Source organism: Thrips palmi, unplaced genomic scaffold (assembly GCF_012932325.1).
Source record: "Thrips palmi isolate BJ-2018 unplaced genomic scaffold, TpBJ-2018v1 HiC_scaffold_10, whole genome shotgun sequence".
Classification (NCBI taxonomy): Eukaryota; Metazoa; Arthropoda; class Insecta; order Thysanoptera; family Thripidae; genus Thrips; species Thrips palmi.
In genome coordinates this window covers 8,041,247-8,061,208 of record NW_023144621.1, presented here as the reverse complement: position 1 = coordinate 8,061,208, position 19,962 = coordinate 8,041,247, and the positions used below count along the sequence as shown (strand labels likewise).

Genomic DNA, 19,962 nt, shown 5'->3' with positions numbered 1-19,962 from the left:
CGCGACGAGGAGTCCGTGAAGGCCTCGAAGGCCGCGTTCAGCTCGGTGTCCGCTTTGTGGCCGCAAACCCTTCACAGGGACAAGGTAGGCCACCGTCCTCACACCGGTGTGCCGCCGAGGACGATGGCCCACCTGGCCGGGCTCCGCTCGTCCGAGAGGCGCTCTCGGCCAGTTCCGCTATTCCGCTATTTGGCTATTCCGCTATTCGGAATTCTCTGCGAAATTCCTTCAAGACGCACGAGTGCTTACCGCATCCATCGCCTGCCGCACGCTGTGAGCCACTTTGCAGTCCACCATTTGCAGCCCCTCGTTCTGCGCGTCGTACTGGTTGTTGTTATTATTACTATTTTTGTTATTATCATTATTGTTGTTATTATTATTGTTATTGTTGTTGCTGTTCTTGCTGTCACTGGCGTCGCCGTCCTGGCCCTCGGCCGGCTCCTCCGCGGCCTGGATGGGGTCGGCGCAGCGGCTGTCCGCCTTCGAGTTGCACACGTAGCAGCGCAGTCCTTCGGCTGTGTCAGAGAGAGACAGACACAGTGTCAGTGTCAGCCTAACGTGCCGATTTCGGATTTCGTGCGCACCAATGGGAAATTTCTTTCGTCACTTCCGTCACGTGGACTTCCCCAGAGGAAACTCACTGGCGGCGACGAGGACGGCGAGGACGGCGAGGACGAGCAGGCAGGCCGCGCCCCTCTGCCCCATCCTCGGTGCTCTGCGGCGCTCTGCGGCGTACTGCGGAGCACCGCGCTGCTGCAGGCTGTCGCGCTGTGGCTGTGGGGCCCTTGGGGACCTTCGGGAGGCCTCTGCCAGCCTGCCGCTGTGCTTGGGGTGTCTGTCCGGCTTTGGGCCATGCACTGGCCGAGGGGCTCTTTGGCCGGAGCGGGTGCGCCAGGAGTCCGTGTGCGCCGCACCGGCCACGCCAAGGGCGCCAAGGGTGGGTGGGATGCTCGGGTGGGCAGGGCATTAAGTTTTCATCCACTCTGTCTCGCGGTCTGCACGGCGGTGCGCGGTTCTGCAGAGTTGCCGAGAGTCCCTTTCGTCTCTCTCGCACCTACTATAAGGGACCGCCCATGAGTGCGAGAGAGACGGAGAGGCGAAAACGACTCTCGGAATCGGTCTACCGCTGGGTTCTGCCCGAAACCCGAAATAAGGCACACCCCGCGCCGCTCTCTTCCAGTCGAAGGCCTTAGGAGGCGGGGTGGGGAGGGGAAGGGGGCCCACACGCGACCTGCCAGTCGAGCTGACCAGAAGGAAGGGCCAATGGCTGGAAAGAGCGTCTTGCATTATTAGCAAATGCCAACTGAATTTGGTGTCGGAGCACCACTCTCGTAAAACGCAAGTCGATTTCTAAAATATTTAGATTGTCGAAATGACTCAAGTCACACATAATCTTCTGCAGAATAAAGGACCATTCACTAAGTACGCAACGTAGTTTACCGCTCCTCCCCCTCTTAAAACCGCTACCACTGGATTTCCTTCCTTCTTAACAACAACACGCCCCTTCCAGTCTCGAAACATTCAATTCCATACCCCAACATTTGAATGTTCCCGCTTGTTTTGATCCCCAGATGATGCGCAGGTCTTCCCCTTGCACGACGTCGTTGTGCTAAGTTTTCTAATAGGTCAATAGGGTAATTTTAAAAAAATCCTTTCTTAGTTGAAGTTAAAACAAATGTTTGTTTGCAAAAGTTCAACCAAATGATTTTTTTTCAAGTTGGGCATTGTGTGTGTGTGTTTTTTTTAGCAGGTTGGTATACTACGCACACCTGTAGGCGGATCTTTTCGATTTTATGAGGCAATGTTTCTTCCAAATGTGTCATATCAGATAAATTCCTTTCCTATTTAATATCCTTGCCATATTTTGCGGATCAGTCTTTCAAATATTGTTTTTACTGTCGCAGGCGATATGTCTCTCACAGATGAGGAATACAAAGGTAAGAGTCACATTAGTTTTGAGTTTAACCTGTACTTTTTCTTGTAAACAATACAACAGTTATGTTGTTTTCCAGATCGATTTAAAGCGTATGTCATGGCTAACCATGAAGTTGAATTAAAAGATATAATGTCCATAGAGGATGACCTGCAACATTATGCAGTCACTGTCAAGTAAGATCCACCATTTAACTTTAAATCTGGCTGCCTCCGCTGTGCTCCTTCTGTTGTTTGTTTACCAACAAATGTTTGATATATTTTTTATTACAGTTTTGTTACGCTGTTTGAAACGAGCACCGAATTAGGGGATGGAATTTTATCTCGGCCAACTCATCTTTTGCCAATATTTGATTCAGCGCTCTATGAAGCACAGAAAGCAATTTTGTTGAAGGAGTCTTCAAAAGGCGACTTCTTCCTAAAATCCCGAATTCATGCACGTCTCACTGGTAAATATTTATTTTTCTCTTGAGGATAAAACTCATGAAACAAAGTTGTTGCCTGGAATTAATTTTGATATTCTTTTTTTCACTTCCACTTTATTTAGCTTTGCCTGTCTGTCCTGAGTTACATAGAGCAATTTTCCCTCGAAATGATGATGTTGGAAGTTTTTTGAGAGTGTCTGGAACAATTGTACGCATTACAGCTGCTAAAATGCTTGAACACCAAAGGGACTTTATTTGTGCTAAATGCAAATATTCTTTCACTATCAAAGTAAGGAATGACAGTCTCCTATTGAGTGCATTCGGTCTGACACATCTTTGAAACGTTTTCTTCTTTCTGAATGTTTCTATTCTCTTGCAACAGGCAGAATATGAGCAATATTATTGCTTCTCACCCATCACACATTGTCCAAATCCAGAGAAATGTAAAGGAACCATTTTCAACCCCAATGAAAAAGTTGACCACAAAAATTACAAAGACTATCAGGAAATAAAAATACAGGTACTTACAGTGTTTTGTTGAGGCATTGATTGGAGATATGTTTATTTTCACGATTGTTATAATTTTCCAAAGGAACAAGTGAGCAAACTGCATGTGGGAAGCATGCCTCGCTCTATGTGGGTGACTCTGGAAGATGATCTTGTTGATTCATGCAAGCCAGGAGATGATGTAGTTGTTTGGTAAGTTACAACACTTACTTGCTTCAATCCTTGCGTTCAGTACCTTTAGCAAGATTTCATTCCTTGCTTTTCAGTACCTGAATCCATTTTATACAATTAGTGGAAGCCATTGAAACTTTCTATTCAAATCCATATCACAGTGATTAATTTTCTATGATTTTGCATGTGACAATACAGTGGAACAGTGTTAAGGCGGTGGCGTCCATTATCAGCTGGGACTCGATGTGATATTGACCTAGTTGTTCAAGCAAACCATCTACAGGTTTGCAATGATCAACGTTCATCAGTCCTTGTCACTCAAGAGATAAGAGATGAATTTGAAAATTTTTGGAAATCTCAATTACATGATCCTCTTGGTGCAAGAAATCGTATTCTTGCTTCATTTTGTCCACAGGTATTGAGGTGTACTTGATTGTTGTGATACAAAAGTTCCCAAGTGATTGATATGGAACACTTTTTGTTTTTCTAGGTTTATGGATTATATTTGGCAAAGCTAGCTGTGTGTTTGGTTCTTACTGGAGGAGTCCAGCACTGTGAAAGTTCTGGCAGTCGTATTAGGGGTGAATCACATCTATTATTGGTCGGTGACCCGGGCACTGGAAAGTCTCACTTACTTCGATTTGCAGCCAAAGTTTGTCCACGTTCAGTATTCACCACTGGCGTTGGGTCCACATCTGCTGGGCTCACTGTCAGCGCTGTCAGGGTAAGATATTGAAAAATTTTCTAGTTCCTTTTATGCAAATACATTATGCGATTATCATTTGGTTTGATGATTTCTTGTGTCTTTGACAAAATTCTTAATATGATTTGTATTTCACAGGAAGGTGGTGAATGGCAACTAGAGGCTGGTGCTCTTGTTTTGTCTGATGGTGGAGTATGTTGTATTGATGAGTTCAACTCAATCCGTGAAAAAGATAGAACAAGTATTCATGAAGCAATGGAACAGCAAACAATCAGTGTTGCTAAGGTTCTGTTTCAAAAATTGAACATTATTTCCATTTCAGTTAAAGGACAAAAGATGCATAACATTTTTATTTTCTGTTTAGGCCGGAATGGTGTGCAAATTAAACACTCGTTGTACCATTCTTGCAGCCACTAATCCAAAGGGACAGTATGACCCCAATCAACCCATGACTGTAAATGTTGCTATTGCTAGCCCGCTCTTAAGCCGCTTTGACTTGGTGTTGGTCCTTTTGGATTCCTGCAATCAAGATTGGGACAAGTACGTTTTGAATTCTCCTTTTAAATGAATATATGTATAATTAATTTTGTTTGAATTTATATCTTTTGTATTTGTTTCATGTCAGTATGGTGTCAAGTTTCATACTTGAAGGCAGAGATCCACTGTCACAGTCAAATATTAAAAAATCAAAGTCTCAGGCTAATACCTCCATATCAGGAGGAAGTCTTCTGTCAGGCCTGTGGACACTTGAACAGCTACAAGCCTACTTTTGTACCATCAAGACTTTGCGCCCTGTTCTTAGTTATAACGCAAATAGAATTCTTGGTTCATACTACCAAGCGCAAAGGAGAGCTGATTCTCGGAATGCTGCTAGAACAACAGTAAGAATGCTGGAGAGTTTAGTGCGGTAAGTTGCATTCCTTTCCTTTATCAAAATTTGTTGCTTAATTTATACCTATTTATGGGTGTTTACATTATTTACATACTTTTCTCTCCCCCGTTTTCAAATATCTAGTCTATCTCAGGCTCATGCCCGTTTGATGTTTCACCAAGAAGTGACAGTACAAGATGCAGTCATTGCTGTTTCACTTGTGGAATCATCGTTGCACAATGACGCCATTGTATCAAATTTAAGTGCACTTCACACATCATTTCCTTTGAACCCAATGGAAGATTATTGGAAGCAAAGTTAGTGTAACAAGTTACCCAACATTTCTTGGGCTTCAAAATGGGTTGTTAATTTGAATATTTTATTTTATCTTCTAGTGGATGGTTTACTACGCAAACTTAATCTGTTGGACATTTTAGAGGAGGAATGTAATCGCTGCAGACAAGAATGTTTCGGAAGTGATAATGATCAACAAATACCAGAAGTAAGAGTTAATGTTCTTTCGCTAATGCATTTTGCTTACAATAATGATATTAACTGTTATCCTTTGGTATTTTAATTTTCCTTTCGCGACAGATGGCTGATACGGATGACAATGAAACAGAAGAGGAAACATCTCCTGCAAAGTGCAACAAAGTATTTACCAATCGAGAAGCAGCTAGTCATATGAGAAGTATAGACCCTGCTTCAGATTCAAATTTAACCAGGCAACCCTCCAGTGAAGGTGAATTACCCATTGCCGGTGGAACCTCAGCCATATCAGAAAAATTGAGTTCTGTTCTTAGCAATATTCGCCACACTAGGAATCACAATTTATTAAGAACTGTTGAACAGCAGAGTTCAGTCGGTATTAAAAGAAAACGAACATCTGTGAAGGAGAAGTCAGCTCCAGATGATACGAGGGACTCCTCCAATGCCGAGTCTCCTCAAGCTAGCAGGAAGAAGGCAAAGACTGGGTCACGGGACGCAGCTGGAGAACCACCCTCAGTCTCGACGTCACCTGTAACACCTTCATCAAAGGGAAGAGGAAAGAACAAAAAAACAGGCAACGCTAGAACAGATGTTCTTGATGAAAGCAATTTTGATCCGAGTGCCAGTGCTTCCAATAACACTACCAAAGAATCTCCATCTATCCGATCCAAAGTGGAATCTTTAAAGAAGCTCTTCACTTTTTCCAAAGATAAGAACAAAATAAAGAAAGGAGAAACTTCCCCAGACCAAGAGAAGAAAGATAGTAGAACAGGAGTTCCTTTAAATGAGAAGAACAGTTCAATAATTGATGGGAACCTAGAGGAGTCAGAAAAGTGTTCGTCAAATGATGAATTGCCTGCAGCCACATCAACACAAAACAAGATCAACATAGCTGATGAAGAAAAGATTAAATGTTTAGAATCACCAAGTACTGTTGAAAAGGTTCAAAGGAATCCTCTAGCACCAAAAGTGGCCATTTCCACTTTAGCTTTTCTGAAACTCCAGAAATTCAGGAGCAAGACAGATTCAATTAGTTCAGATAGTGGTCACAGCAGTGATGGGAACCCTCCCCATTCTAAAGACACAAACATAGCTGACAATTCACCTCCAAGAGTTGATGTGTCTGCCAACCCTGTTCCTACAACCCAGACAAAGAACAACACACATGACGCATTCAAAGCCATTAAAAGTCTTGGGAAGAAGCTGCATAGCTCTCAAAAAATGAAGGTGTCCACCAACTGTGATAATCGTGATGCTTCGCAAAGAATTCAGCCTAGTCAAGGGTCAAGATGCAGTTCTCAAGTATTTTCTGTTACTGGAGATGATTTTGACGATGTTGACCTTGAACTGTAGATTTTTATTTCCTTCTAATTAGTTTGATTGCATGTAATAAAAGATATAAGATTTTTTGTTTTTGTATGTATGTGTAATTTTTTTTTGTCTCCAAGTGCCCTTGTGGTGGGATAAGAAAAGGGACTACAGTAAATGAAGAGTTAAATAGATTTAATGAATATGTATTTTGATTTCCTGATGAAACTAGTTCCTCCACACTCATCTCAGGATTTAATAATTGAATCAAGGATATTGTGCTCTCTTTGATGGGCCAACAAAATCTAGGTGATACAATGCAACAAATATTCTTGTATTATCACAGCTCTACCAAATAAACTTGTGTGCTACCCTATTTAACTTTAATATATAAAAATAGCCATTGCATTTCACTTCCACACATGATCATGAAACAAACAAAAATACTCGAAGGTGTCTCATTTTCCAATAATCAAAGGGTCTCACTAGAAGCATTGTGTTCTCATGAGTAAACACAGCAGATAAAGGATAGCTGATGCATCAAGGTTTATCGAGCAGGTATCAACATTTGTGTGCAATGCTTAACACATTTCTAAAAGTAATATTTAATTCTAATTAGCACGCCATCGATTTGTATAACTGTGCCGACGGCGCACTTATGCAATGGTGACATTCAACACGAAACCTCCAAAATAAAGATTTTGAACCACTCATTAACTCAACACACGGTCCCATCGCTTCGAGACTTGGAATGGCGCTTAGATGGACAGGGCGTGCCACTGCTGCACCTGCTGCATGGGGTTGCCGAACGACGTGTTCCAGTGTGTCAGCGCCTTCCCGCGGGCGAACATGTAGGAGCCCAGCACGCACTTGCCGATCAGCTTGTCTGCAACGGATCCCATTGTCGGTCACAAGGAAAGCATAACGTACCAGCAGCAGCAGCCTGATTCCGAAAGTCGTTTTCGTCGCGCTGTCTCTCTCACACTCATGGGGCGTCCCGTGCAGGTGCAAGAGAGACAGCGCGACGAAAACGACTTTCGGAATCGGCCTTGAGAGAACGACTGCACTTACGGCCGCGGCCGTAGCGCGTGCTCGGCTGCTCCAGCTGCAGCGCGAGGGAAGAGACGTCGATGGAGGCGGCCGGCACGTGGAAGTTGAAGCACTCGGAGAAGTTGATGTTGTCGTCCTGGCAGCGCACCGTCGTCGTCCTCTTCACCTTCACCTGGCCGTGGTGCTGCTGCAGGATGACGCGCACGTACGCCTCGCGCCGGTCGTCCCGGAACTGTGACGGCAACGAGGACACCAAGGACACTCAGGACAGAAGGGGAGTCAACACGGACCGAAGGGCACAAGGCTCAAAACGTGTCCGGACCGGAGTGGGTGGAGCCGGCCGGGCTGGATCAACGCTCATTCCGGACAGTGCTTTCGTCGTCCTGTCTCTGTCGCACGTAGGGGGTACTCCCTGGGGGTGCAACGGAGCCAGAGCGACGAAAGCATTGTTTGGAATGAGACTGCCGGCGCCGGCTGTGCTGGCCTTCCCCTTACCTTGACGCGGCGGGCCTCGATGACGGCCACGGACAGGCGGTGCAGGTTCTCGTTGTACAGCAGCGACACGAGCATCTCGCCGAGGTCCGACAGCATCTCGGGCGTGTCCTGTTGGGCAGTGCCGTCAGCGTGAGCGCATGGAGTAGGGCACGGGGATGGGGGCAGGCACCCCCCTCCCCCAACCCCACCCCGCCGCGATACACGAAACCATTTTTCTAGCGGTGTCAATTGGGTGCCCCCACAGCTTGTTTTGCCTCATGTCTTCGGCGACTAGGAGACTAGGGGCCTCCCGTCGGTCCCCGGACCCCTGCCAGCCCCCGTGCGACCCTTGGGCGGGACAGTATTCGATAACCTGATGCAGAGTGACAGGTTCAGCGTCTGGAAAACCATCAGGATGATAAGCAGTTGGATAAGTGGTAGGGGTCAGAGACACGGAGGGTCGAGGTAGAGGGGCGGCGAGCAGAAAAAGGCTGCGCCGAATTCACCCCCTAGGTCTAGAGTCTAGTAAACATAAAACAAACACATTTTTTGGGGTGAAAAAGTAAAGAGAAAGCTAGAGGGTTGTCCCATGCTGTGCTTTTTACCACAATAAAGAGAAAACATGCGGTGCGGGACAGGCGGGGCTGGCAGCCCGGCGCTAAGTGAAGCTGCGATGGGGACGGCGCGGCGGGGACGTGATGACGCAAAGCCCGGCCGAGCGCGGCCACTGCGCGGCCAGGCGTAACCGTCTTTGCTTTTGTTTATCACAGACGCAGCGGAGTGGTTGGCACGGGTTGGCACCGCAGGGGGCGCGGGGGGCGCAGGACGCGGGGCGTTGCCTCTCCCCGGCCGACGGTGGCACTGCTTGTCAAGCACCCCTCCTCCGCGCTCCGCATTACCTTCTCCAGGTCCATCTTGTACACGGCGGGCGCCGAGGCGTCGGCCAGCCGGCTCAGCGGGAAAGTGAGGTGGCCGATGACAGCCCTCCGCTTGTTGCGGCCCGTGTCCACCACCGTCATGCGCAGCGCGTGGTCCTCCAGATCCTTGGACGGCACCTGCCGAACAGAGTTCCGCCAGCCAATTTATTGTGTGACTGTGCTGGAGGCGGCGTGGCGTCAAGGCTGCGCCCCGGAAAGGGATTTGCAAGGCCGTACCTGGAACACGAACGTCTCGTCAAACACGGGGTTGCAGGTCTTCTTCTTCTGGCGTGACTGGAGGTGCCTCCGCTCGTCGGGGATGAGGTGGAGCCTGGAACAGGAGCAGCCTTGCCTGAGCCTTGACGCGCCGCCGGGGCGGGGCGGAGTGGGGCGGGGCGGGGCGCGGTGAGGTGAGGTGCAAAGGGCAGAGGTCGACCGGAGTTTGGCGCCAGTTTGTTACCAATCTCGCGAGGCTCGCGAGGCGCGCGCCGCGAGGCAGCGAGCCGCGGAGACGCTAGACGCCTAGACGCTTCACGCGCGGAGCAATTTCTCATCTCTGATTATCCGCGCGCCCCACTGCTTAATTGGGGGCTTTGTGCGCGTGTGGAGGCTGACGGAGAGAGAGAGAGAGAGAGAGAGAGAGAGAGAGAGAGAGAGAGAGAGAGAGAGAGAGAGAGAGAGAGAGAGAGAGAGAGCAGTATAGTCGAGTTCGAGCGCGCCGAGCTGCAGAGTGATTTCGCACAGCGCTTCGTCGCTGTCCCTCTCGCACCTACATCGGACGCAGCAGTGCGAGAGAGACAGAGCGACGAGAGCGCCGAGCAGATTCGCTTTTCTGTCAAAGAGCGGTGAACGTTTATCAACATCACTGCCTCGGCTCGGCAGGGTGAGGCTGGGGCATGGCGCCGCCGCCGCGTTGTCGTACCCTCCTCACGAGGCAACCAATTTTCCCTCTATTCTCCCCCTTCCCCTAACTCATCCTAATCATCGCGACAGACTCCGCATCGCTGCCTATCAAAACGGGCCCGTCCTACATTTCTCAACAGAGTACACAAGAAAAATGAGAAGAAGTGGGGAAGCAGGGAAAGTCGGCCTCTTGCCTCGCTTTTGTCGCCCTGGAAGACAAGGCCTGTTACTTCAGAGACCACTCCGTCTGGCCGCCTCCAAGTGGCATGGGAGGAGAGAGAGCTCGGCTGAGATAGTGCGCGAGACGAGACGAAAGTCCCGGCAGGACGGTCCCCGGGGTCCAGCCGGGAGGCCAGCCCAGTGGCCCAGGCCCACTGCCGCCCCGCAGCTTGTCATCTCGCCCCCGGCACTGTGTACATCGTGGGACACGGTGTCGCGCGTCCGGAGCGCACTGCGCACTGCCGCACTGAAGTGCGGTTGCGGGCCGTCCTGATGAAGTGTTGTGATGCGGGTTGCGGGTCCACGCGGTCGCCCCGTGGGTGAAGGGGAGGGGGAGGGGGGAGGGGCGGTCAGTAAATGGAGGCCGATGCTATCAAAGCGGACCGTAAACCCTTTACGATAGGCAGACGAGGCTGCAGCGCGGCCGGCAGCACGGTGGAGCAAGGTGCGAACGAGCGCGGGAAAGGGTTACTGCAAAGAAAGACGGCGGTAAATCGTCGAGAAAGCGATCCGCGTGGAGAGGAGGAGGGGGTTAAACCCCAGACAGGACAAGACAGAGAGGAGTGCGCCAACAACAGGCTGCTGTAAGCCGTAAAGGGCGGGGGCCCGCGGGGTGGAGGGCAGGGGCTGTGGGACAGGCCGCAACAAATGCTGGATTTAGATGGAGGTGAGCGCGGCAGTGCGACCCGGCGGTGGCTATGATTCTCTGAGGCCGCAGGAGACGTGGTGACCGAGAGGGCGGTGACCACGATCACGAACACGGGGCGACAAAGCCGGCAGTGCCGCGCGGAGCGGCAGAGCGCCTGCGGAGCTCCGGGTCGGCAACACTGCGACGCGCGTGTGTGCCGGGTCGCCTACCCCGCGTTCCGCAGGCGCTTCTGGCCGGGGGAGTTCTTGCTACGAGGGCTGTATGTTCGAGGCAGTTCGAGGACTCGAGCAGTTCATTCAGATGCAAAACAAAAGCGCTTTCCCAGGCGGGTACTGGAGTAGGTACGTAAATAGATAGATACACTTTTAGATCTGAGCCCCTCAGATCGGGTTGGGATCCGCTCCGCGACAGTGGAGGCAGGCCGCAGGTATTCGCGGTCGGGGCAGCAATTTTCTGCTGATCCCAGGTGGTACCGTGAGAGAAGGGTGGCTACTGAGGCTCCATATCACCGAGCCCACCACGCCACGCCCCCGGCCTGCGCTGCGGCCTACGGCCTGGCCTAGCCACTAGACCCGGTGGTATAACAGCGCGGCATAACGCAATCGGGAGGGTCCGGCCGGCCAGGCGGGCCGGGCTGCCGGGCTGCTGGGCAGGGGGGTTTCAATCACGGGCCGTCCAGCTCCATCAGGGACGGGGGGGACGTGAGGGCAGCGAGCTATACGGGCCGGCCCCTTCCTTCCGGCTTCCCCCCTCCCCCAAACTCCCCAAACTCCGCCACAAGGTCCAATCTAAGGCCTTATAGTGCCTCGTTGCCCCGCAGAGCCTCACGTGTTCCAAGTCGGTAGGACATGTTGGTGCACGGCCACGATGGCTGGCTGCGCTGCGACGCGGCACGGTGCGAATCTCTCGTTTGTTTGTTTTCGTCTCCGGCGTGTGCCGCCCTGCTCGCGATGATTGGCACGCGTGGCCGCCTGCGCCATCCGCTGGACCGTGCAAAGGCCGCACCTCAGGCTGGGGCTGCTGGGGCCGCCCGGCCACAATAAACAACATCATAGCGGCATAGCGGCCGGCGGATGTTTGCCTTGCCGAGGACGGGGACGGGCCCGGGCCGGGGACCACCCGCGAGTGACGTCATGTCTGCCGAACGCGAATCAAACTGCGCCGTAGTCGGAGCGTCCTCCTGCTCGTCCAGCTCGTTCACCGAGGCAAAGTAAACCTGTAGAATCTCTCTCTCCCTCCCTCCCCCCGCCTGCAGCACAGGAGCGCCATCGCTTTAAATCTCATTTCCCCATTTTCCTATTTTCGTGTTTGTCAGAGTGCCGCACTCTCGTCTTTCTGACTCCTGCTCTCCGCTCGCCTCACTTACTTAGACGCTGCCGCGTCATCCCCTCCGCTCCCCCTTTTGCTTCCGAGCTCTCGATCCATCATGGCACCGCCGGCCCGTTGCCGGCGTTGCCGGGCCCGCTAATTTCTTATCAAAGCTTATTGTCCACGGGTGGGCGCCTCGACCGGTTCCCGTTTCAAAGAGGAGGAAAACTGGAGAGCGAAGGGACAGGAGAGCATAATGAGAAACTCGGAGGGATTTTATTAACGGCGCCGGGGGAGAAACATGCCGCAAGGTCGCCGGAGCGTCTTCGGCAGTCTTCGATCGGCGTCGCGTCGGGGCGTCGGGGTTCGCGGGTCCGATCAGGGGCGGGGCAGCACCGAATCAACAAACGGCAACAGCAAACAGAGGGGCCGGGGCCGCGGCGGGAGTTTGCCCGCGACACGAGTAGCCACGCGAATCGCGAATCAGCTCGCCCCGAGGCTCCAGGCTCCAGGCCGGCCTGACCTTTGTCCAGCCTTCGCTCGGACACGGCGTTCAATTATCGGGGCGCCGCCGCCAATCGCCCAGCGGACTAGCCGGACGGGCCGGACTACAGCGCTACGAGCGGGTCGGCCGAGACGCGGCAGGGCGGCCGTCTCTCTCGCACCCAAGCGGGCCGCCTGGCGAGTGCGAGAGAGGCCGAGCGATGACAGGGACGTGCGGAATCAGTCTGCGGAGCGGGCCGGACCGCAGCGCGGCCGAGATCAACCGCAACACCAGGGGGAGGGGTAGGGAGGGCGGTCTGAATGTGGCACTTCTCTCTCTCGACGACGGGGTGGTGTTGTGGTGGTGGGCGTGACAGTTCCGCCACCGCTATACGTCGCCGGAGATGCCCAAGGTGAGCCGGCCGTCGCGTCGAGGGTGGACGGGGAGGGGGAACGGGGTGGGGCGGCAGGGGGCGCTGGCGATACACACACAGCAGCGGGATTGGCGCGTATCAGGTTCCAGCCGTGCGAGTCTCACCGCTCTTTGTACGGCCGTCCTTGCGCGCGCAGCACTCTTTTGTGCCGAGCTCTAAAAATACCAATGAGTCTCCCACGTCGAAGGGGTTGGGGGTTGGGGATCGGGGAGGGAGGGAGAGCCAGCATTATACCGGGAGGCAGCGCCAGACCGCGGCGCCACCACCCAGACTCGCCGACACGCCGCGCCGGGGAGTCGCATTTTAATAATTCGCTCTGCTGAGACACGAAGCGAGAAGGCCGAACCGAACCGAATCGACATCAGACACTGCGATGCAAACACCCGGTCCACTTTCCAATCACAGGCGAGGAGCCCCACGCGATGAAAGAGGCTCCGCGGCGGCCAAGCCAATAATTATTACGACTGGGGAAAGGGGAAAGGGAGGGGGAGCTGGAGGTTCGTCGTCGCCGAGGCAGAGGCTTTGCGGAGCCAATGCGGAGCCTCAGCCGCCGCACAAAACCACAAAACAGTCTTATTCCGCCGCCGGCACTCGCCCCGCACACAAAAGGAGCGGGCGCCGCTCGCCGCTCGCCGTGTGCCGAGACGGTGGAGGCGGCGCCGAGGCGCGCCGAGGCCACTGCGGGGTGAAAGGGCGCATGTCCCGTCGCGCGGGGCCGCGCGGGCCGCGCAGGGCAGGGCCCCGTGAACAAGGGGCACTATACGGCGGCAGCGCTAAAAGAGGCACGAGACGCGAGCCGCACGCTGAGCAGAAACTGTGTTCCAGTACACCGCCGCCGCCGTCGCCGCCAACGTGGCGCAGTGCCCGGGGCACCGTCTTGTACCTGGCAAAGTGGGTGGAACGGTGCGCGAGGGGGGGGGGGCGTATGAGCAGTTGTGCGCCAGCCACCGAGCCAGCAAGGCAACCGGCTGCCCCGTCCTTGAAGTGTGGCTAATTCGCAAAGAGAAGACGACGACTCTCTCCGGCGGCAACGTCGGCGTCGGCGGCGATGGCCCTGTTGCTTTCCTCCCCCACCGCCACAAGGGCGATGAATGTATCAATGTCGACGAACTGGAGTGCGGAGCGGGGAATGGGGAATCCGAGCACCTGTTATCGCGCAGTTCGCCTATTCGCGTGGCGGTGTGGCGGTGGCTGGGCGGGCGGACAGCGGGTCGAGCGGCCCGGGGGAGGTCTGCCGTCTGGGGGCCAGCGGCAGCACAGCCGCCAGCAGACTGATTCCGAGAGCCAGTTGCTGTCTCTCTCGTACCTACACGGGGACGCCCCGTAAGTGCGAGAGAGACAGAAAAACGGCTCTCGAAATCAGTCTGCTGTCTGCCTCCCCGAGTTGGACGGCCCGCCTGGTGGCCCGCGGACAACTTCTGCCGCGCGCTGCGCGCTGCGCGCCCCAGCGTCCCCGCCGGAGTGCTTCACTCATGAAACAACATCACGAAGAAAAACAAAATCGCTGAGCAAGGCCAGCGAGGCCAAGCGAGGCCAAGCGAGGCCACTTACCGCACGACGGGGTCGCAGTTGTTGGCCGTGGCCACGGTCCTGGACTGGAGGTTTTTGGCCTTGATGATCGTCACCGTCAGCTTCTCGGCCGTGGGCTCGTAGTGCGCGCCGAACCACAGCCGGCCTAGGTGGTCCTCCGGGAACAGCATCTCCTCCTCCAGGTCGGCGGCGCCGCCGCGGTACAGGCTGGGGTCCAGGGAGCCGAGCGCGCAGCCGCCTGCGCCAAAGAAGCGGTGACAGTGTCTGTAACGACCTGGCCGAGGCCAAGAAGGCCGTCGCCGATCGGTGGCGGCTCTGATGTCTGATCGGTGGCCTCGACGGCCTCGGCGGCATCGGCCAGGCGGGGGCGGCCTGGGGATAATCAGGGCCGATGTGTCTTCTTTTTTGCCGCGTGACGTCCGATCGCGCAGCCAGGGCACGCTCGGGGCGTGACGGCGTGCGGGGGAAAACACGCAGTGGCAAGAACGGGGGGCTGGGGAGGCTAGTCATTGGCCGGGGCGGGGGCGGCGGGGGCTGCGCGAGGGCTAACTGCCCCGTCCGGGCCGCGCGGGCACTGCGGGCACTGCGGCAGGGGCCAGAGGCGGCCAGAGGGCACAGGGCCCAGAGCGACTAATTTGCATGAGAAGATTGGGCGCCACCGCGCGCTTTTTCCGGTCCGACATCCACTCCGCTTGCCGCTTTGGCGCTTCGCACTGCAGGGAGCAACGCATCGGCCACGTCCGGCGGGAGGGGGGGGGGAGTTGTTCGTCTGCTACTTGCTGCTACTCGGCCGGCCCGCCGGCTGGCCGGTCCCAAAGGACCCCAATCAACCTCGCTGCCCTTTACCGACAGCCCCCTCCCCCTCCCGTTGAGCAAGCACGGGACCAGATGAGGACGAGCGAGCAGTGCGCGAGGTGAATGTGGTCTGGTACGCGCTACGCGCTCCCCACTCATCAAAGGCTCTGCGCGGCATTTCACATCGGAATAATTATTTTCGTCGCCATGGCAACGGCTCGGTCCCGCTCGGTCCGCGGCGAGGCGAGGCGAGGCTGCGAGGCGGGGAGGGCGGGTGGCGTCGACACGGCGGCGGCCGCCAAATTGTGACCACGGGCCAAACGCCACCGGGTCGGGCCGGAGGTCCAGTGGTCCAGTTTAGGCGGGTGGCGGGTCCACTCACAGCGCGCCTCGAACTGCACAACACAATCTTTAAGTGGGACTTTAAATGCAGCCTACTGGTCCTGGTTCGAGCCCCTGCGAAGCTCACAGTAGGCAATACACGGCACGCGAGTCCGGCGGGTTGCCTACGCACCGCTCTGCAGGCGCTTGGTGAGGCGTGAGGCGGAGGGATGGAGTGAGACCGTGTATTCAGAGCCGTCCGTCGGAACAGGCCGTTTGACTCACTATGTCGCTGCCCGGTCCTGTCCGCTCGTCTAATTTAAAGCGTGGCACCGGCGACAAGTTCGGCCCGCAGTGATAAAGTTGCGCCACACGGTTAAAAGGTAACGAACCAGCGGCAACAACCCCCTGGCCTGCAGCACCGGCGTTACGACGTCAGCGCGCGCAGCAGGTTCCGCGAGTCGTTTTCGTCGCTCTGTCTCTCTCGCACCTGTAGGGATCGCCCCGAGTGCGAGAGGCAGAGCGACGAAAACGACTCTCGGGTTGAGGGGGTGGGGGACGAGGGGACGAGGCGCGACAATGCCAGCGACACTCACTGAACGAGTTGGAGCGCTGCGAGTGGCTGGAGTGGCTGGGCGACAGTGTGCTGGCGCTGCCCGCGCTGCCCAGGGCCGCGTTGGCCGACGTCACGGTGCACGTGGACGCCGACGTGGCGCTGCCGCCGTCGTCCGAGTCCAGCAGGTCCATGGCGTCCAGCGAGGACGTGTGGCGCAGCTTGGCGATGGGCGGCAGCTTGAAGCTGATGTCGCTCGACCTGCGGGCAGTCCAAGGTCACGGAGTGCACGGAGTCAAGGGCGACGCAATGAGAAAACGGCAGAGCTCGGAGCGCTGTGTACGCTGTGCACTCACAGGAACTGCGGCCCCTTGCCGTGGTAGGACGGGTAGACGACGATGCTGGGGCCCAGGCTGTCGTACTCGCCGTGGCGGCCCTTCTTGTCCTCGCGGCGCCAGCGGTAGCACAGCACCACCAGCACGGCCACGAGCACGGCGCCCAGCGCAGCGCCGCCCAGCAGCAGCGCCTGCACGGCTGCAGCAGCAACAACAACAATGGCATCAGGCTCGAGTTGCCGTCCCCGCAACACCCCGCACGTCGTGTCCAGCCCTCTCCGCAGACCCCCCGGCCGCGTGCCCCGGCCGGCGACGGGCTCGGCCGAGCTCGACCGGGCTCGGCACACAAGCGCCCCGCCAAAAGCGTCAAGTTTGCAAGTTGTGCCAAAGTTTGAGTCCACCAATGAAAGCGAGGAGCGAGGCTAGCGAGGCGGTGTCGTGTCGCCTGGCCCAGCAGGGCGGCAGGGCCTACACTAGCGAAGAGGAAGTGTGGCAGTGCGGCGCACCCCCAAATTTGCAAAGTATTTTGGTGTGTGCTTTGAGAGCGGGCTACACTGTACGGCGACGCGGCGACCTTGCGAGGGGCACAGATGCTCCTCCAGTGTTTGGGGTCGAAAGGTAAAGCAAAACAAAGGGGGTTTAAATTGGCTGCTCTGCGCACCGCACTGCTGCTCGCCCCAGGACTCGCCTCTCGCTTACTTGGCCACGAGGCTTGCGAGATGTGCCTTGTCGTGGGCCGGGGGTAGGGGGCGGGGAGAGCCTTGACGAGACGTGGAATGCAGACAACGGCAGATTCTGACAACAGCGCCATCATACTCTCCGTGCGACGCCGGATCGTTTGTGCCCGGGTCTACACCGTTTGGTTCTTCAAGTACCCTGCTTGACCATCCGCACTTCATAGTCGATGGCAGGCGTGAGCGTAGAGGCACTGGCACGTAAGAACGAGGTTGGGTGCTCGAGTCCCACCGTTTCTTTGCTCTTTTCTGCACGCTAACAGGGCGAAGCGATCAAGCCTGGCTTCATACACACCGCCTTACCATTTGGTCTCCATGAGCCGCGGTGGCTGAGAGTTTTCACAAACTAAATGGTTTTTTTCCCCACTGTAACTTATTTATTATTAAAGTTGTTTTATTTTTTAAAAAAAGGTTGTCGAAAAGGTAACAAATGTGTAAAAATCGTCGTTTGGGCTGACTTTCGGCAGCCACTGCGTCTAATCTAAGGCGGCTAATCGTTCTCAATCAACGGGTGGGTACTCTTTGGGCCTTTCTTAAGAACACCTTTGTTACGGAGTGCGATTAGCCGCCTCAGTTTGAGAGGCGTATTGCAGCAAAGTTTCTCGAAACCGTAACAAATGTGTACAAATCGAGGTTTGGCGAGACTTTAGGCAGCCACTGCGCCCAATCTAAGGAGGCTAATCGTTCTACCTCAACGGGTGGGTACTCTTTGGGCCTTCTTTAAGAACACCTTTGTTACGGAGTGCGGTTAGCCACCTTAGTTGGGGAGCGGTATTGCAGCAAAGTTTGTCAAAACGGTAACAAATGTGTAGAAATCGTGGTTTGGCCTGACTTTAGGCAGCCGCTGCGCCTAATCTAAGGCGGCTAATCGTTCTCCCTCAACGGGTGGGTACTCTTTGGGCTTTTGTTTAGAACACCTTTGTTACGGAGTGAGAATAGCCGCCTTAGTTTGGGAGTGGTATTGCAGCAAAGTTTGTGGAAACGGTAACAAATGTGTAGAAATCGTGGTTTAGCCTGACTTTAGGCAGCCACTGCAACTAATCTAAGGCGGCTAATCGTTCTCCCTCAACGGGTGGGTACTCTTGCGAAAAACTGCGAAAAATAAATGCGTGTGTTTCTTTGTGTCCGGTTGGGCAGGGTGTGCGGTGTAGTGATTGGGCACGTATTAGACGATAAGCCTGCTGCCTGTTAAGGGGGAGGGGAGGGACGGGGCTGGGGGTAGCACGCGTAGGTCGCGTTATAGCCGTCCCACTTAGCCAGCCGATCACAGTGTGCCGGCCCCACGGCCCCAAGGCCCGAGCCGCTTCGGGTGGAGAGGGTGGAGTGACGCGCGGTGCGCGCTGCCCACTGCCCCCTGACGCGACCATCAAATCCTTCTCTCCATGCGCCTTGCGCCTTGTGCGGGCCGTCTCTTTCTGCGTCTTGCCGGTCTTGCGGTCGATGAAGTGCAGTGGCTGTCGCTGCTGTCGCTGCTGTCGCTGCTGTCGCTGGGCATTGGTGCAGACGGCCAGCAAAAAAAGGCGTACCGCCGACCTCGCCTCGCGCCGACCGCAGTCCGCTAGCCTGGAGCCCAGAGCCTGAGCCTGGACGGGCTGAATCCAGACACCGTCTCTGTCGCGGTCTCTCTCGCACTCAGGTGAATCGCTTGCCTTCGTTCGGGGAGCAGGGCGAGTACTCACCAGGCTGATCGAAGTGAAGATCGCTGGAGGGTGCGGGCGCCGCGGTGTCGCTGGGCGGCGCCTGCTTCGCGTCCGCGGGCCCCTTGGAGGGTCCCGGCAAGGGCCCCGGCATGGCGGCGGGGGCGGGGGCGGACCGCAGGCCGGACCAGCCCGCCGCCGGGCCGGCCTCAGCCATGCGGGGCCTGGCGGGCCTGGCGTCCCTGTCCCTGGCCAGGGAGCGGCGCCTCGCGACGGCCATCTGCAGCAGACAAGCACGCCGCCGTCAGCGCGTCAGCGGGTAATCCACCGGCCAGGTCCACTCTTCATGCCTGAAAATCTAGCCGGTGCGGACATGAGAGGGAAAACAGAGAGTTTCTCCGGCCCTGCGAGCGACGGAGTGGGATTCGGGATTTTCGCTCCGGTATTCCTGGGGATGACTCGCCTGGAAGCCGATCGCAGCTTGGCGGGGAGACGCTGCTACGCTGCTACGCTGCGCGCGCGGCGACGTGTTGAATACTCAACAGGGTGCCACCGCCGTCGTAAAGAGAGTGTCCCGGTCGGCGGTGGCCTCGGATGGCCTTGCACGGCGGGGAGTTGCCTGCAAATGCGCCAGCGGGTTTGGCGCCCCGGTCGCCGCCACGCCGCCACGCCGCCACGCCGCAAGGACTCCCTTTGCCGCCACCGCCGCCATGCATGGACAACTTCCTGACCCGCCCTCGTCGCCGTCATCGTTAACTTTCGAGTGGACGGCGCGCCCCAGCGTCCCGCTAACCGACATCCAGGACACCAGCCAGGACCAGGCCGGGACTCCACTTGGCCGACACGGCGCCGTCGGCCGCCGCTCTAAAAAAAAAGATGCGAGTCAGTTTGGCTGGGCCTTTATCATCACAGCCCCCTCGACTCCCTCGCCCTTGTCTCGGCTATTAAATCATCACCCTCCATCCCCCTCCCCCGATGGCCCGCGGCGAAGGGGCGCGGGGGCCGCGATGGGATGAACCGAGCCAGAGGAGGCCATGACTAGCAAAGGGCTGCTCTGCTGGCCGGGAGGCGAAGCAGGCGAATAGGGCAGCTGATCAAATCACAAGTATCTGAGTGGGTAGCGGCGTGGCGGCTCAGTGACCCGAGCCTCGCCGCCCCCGCCGCCCGCGCCGTCCCCGCGGACCGGGTTGCTTGACCCGCATCCTGGCCGCCAT

The 19,962-nt window shown here is 55.9% G+C and overlaps 2 protein-coding genes across 2 annotated transcripts; one reads left to right on the top strand and one right to left on the bottom strand.

The window, feature by feature from the left end:
• The first annotated feature begins 1,759 nt into the window (after positions 1–1,759).
• On the top strand, positions 1,760–6,600 carry LOC117653446 (DNA helicase MCM9-like). The gene is made up of 15 exons (XM_034399117.1): positions 1,760–1,798; positions 1,905–1,937; positions 2,013–2,109; positions 2,206–2,381; positions 2,480–2,646; positions 2,740–2,877; positions 2,950–3,056; positions 3,234–3,450; positions 3,526–3,759; positions 3,877–4,023; positions 4,103–4,278; positions 4,364–4,645; positions 4,754–4,926; positions 5,005–5,111; positions 5,204–6,600. Exons 2-15 carry the CDS (start codon positions 1,910–1,912, stop codon positions 6,449–6,451), a joined length of 3,297 nt encoding a protein of 1,098 aa, XP_034255008.1. The 5' UTR covers positions 1,760–1,798; positions 1,905–1,909; the 3' UTR covers positions 6,452–6,600.
• On the bottom strand, positions 6,597–16,526 carry LOC117653454 (synaptotagmin-15-like). The gene is made up of 8 exons (XM_034399128.1): positions 16,399–16,526; positions 16,086–16,303; positions 14,395–14,611; positions 9,085–9,178; positions 8,830–8,985; positions 7,952–8,059; positions 7,478–7,688; positions 6,597–7,292 (listed from the first exon to the last, which is right to left on the bottom strand). Exons 2-8 carry the CDS (start codon positions 16,234–16,236, stop codon positions 7,165–7,167), a joined length of 1,065 nt encoding a protein of 354 aa, XP_034255019.1. The 5' UTR covers positions 16,237–16,303; positions 16,399–16,526; the 3' UTR covers positions 6,597–7,164.
• Between the last annotated feature and the right edge of the window lie 3,436 nt (positions 16,527–19,962).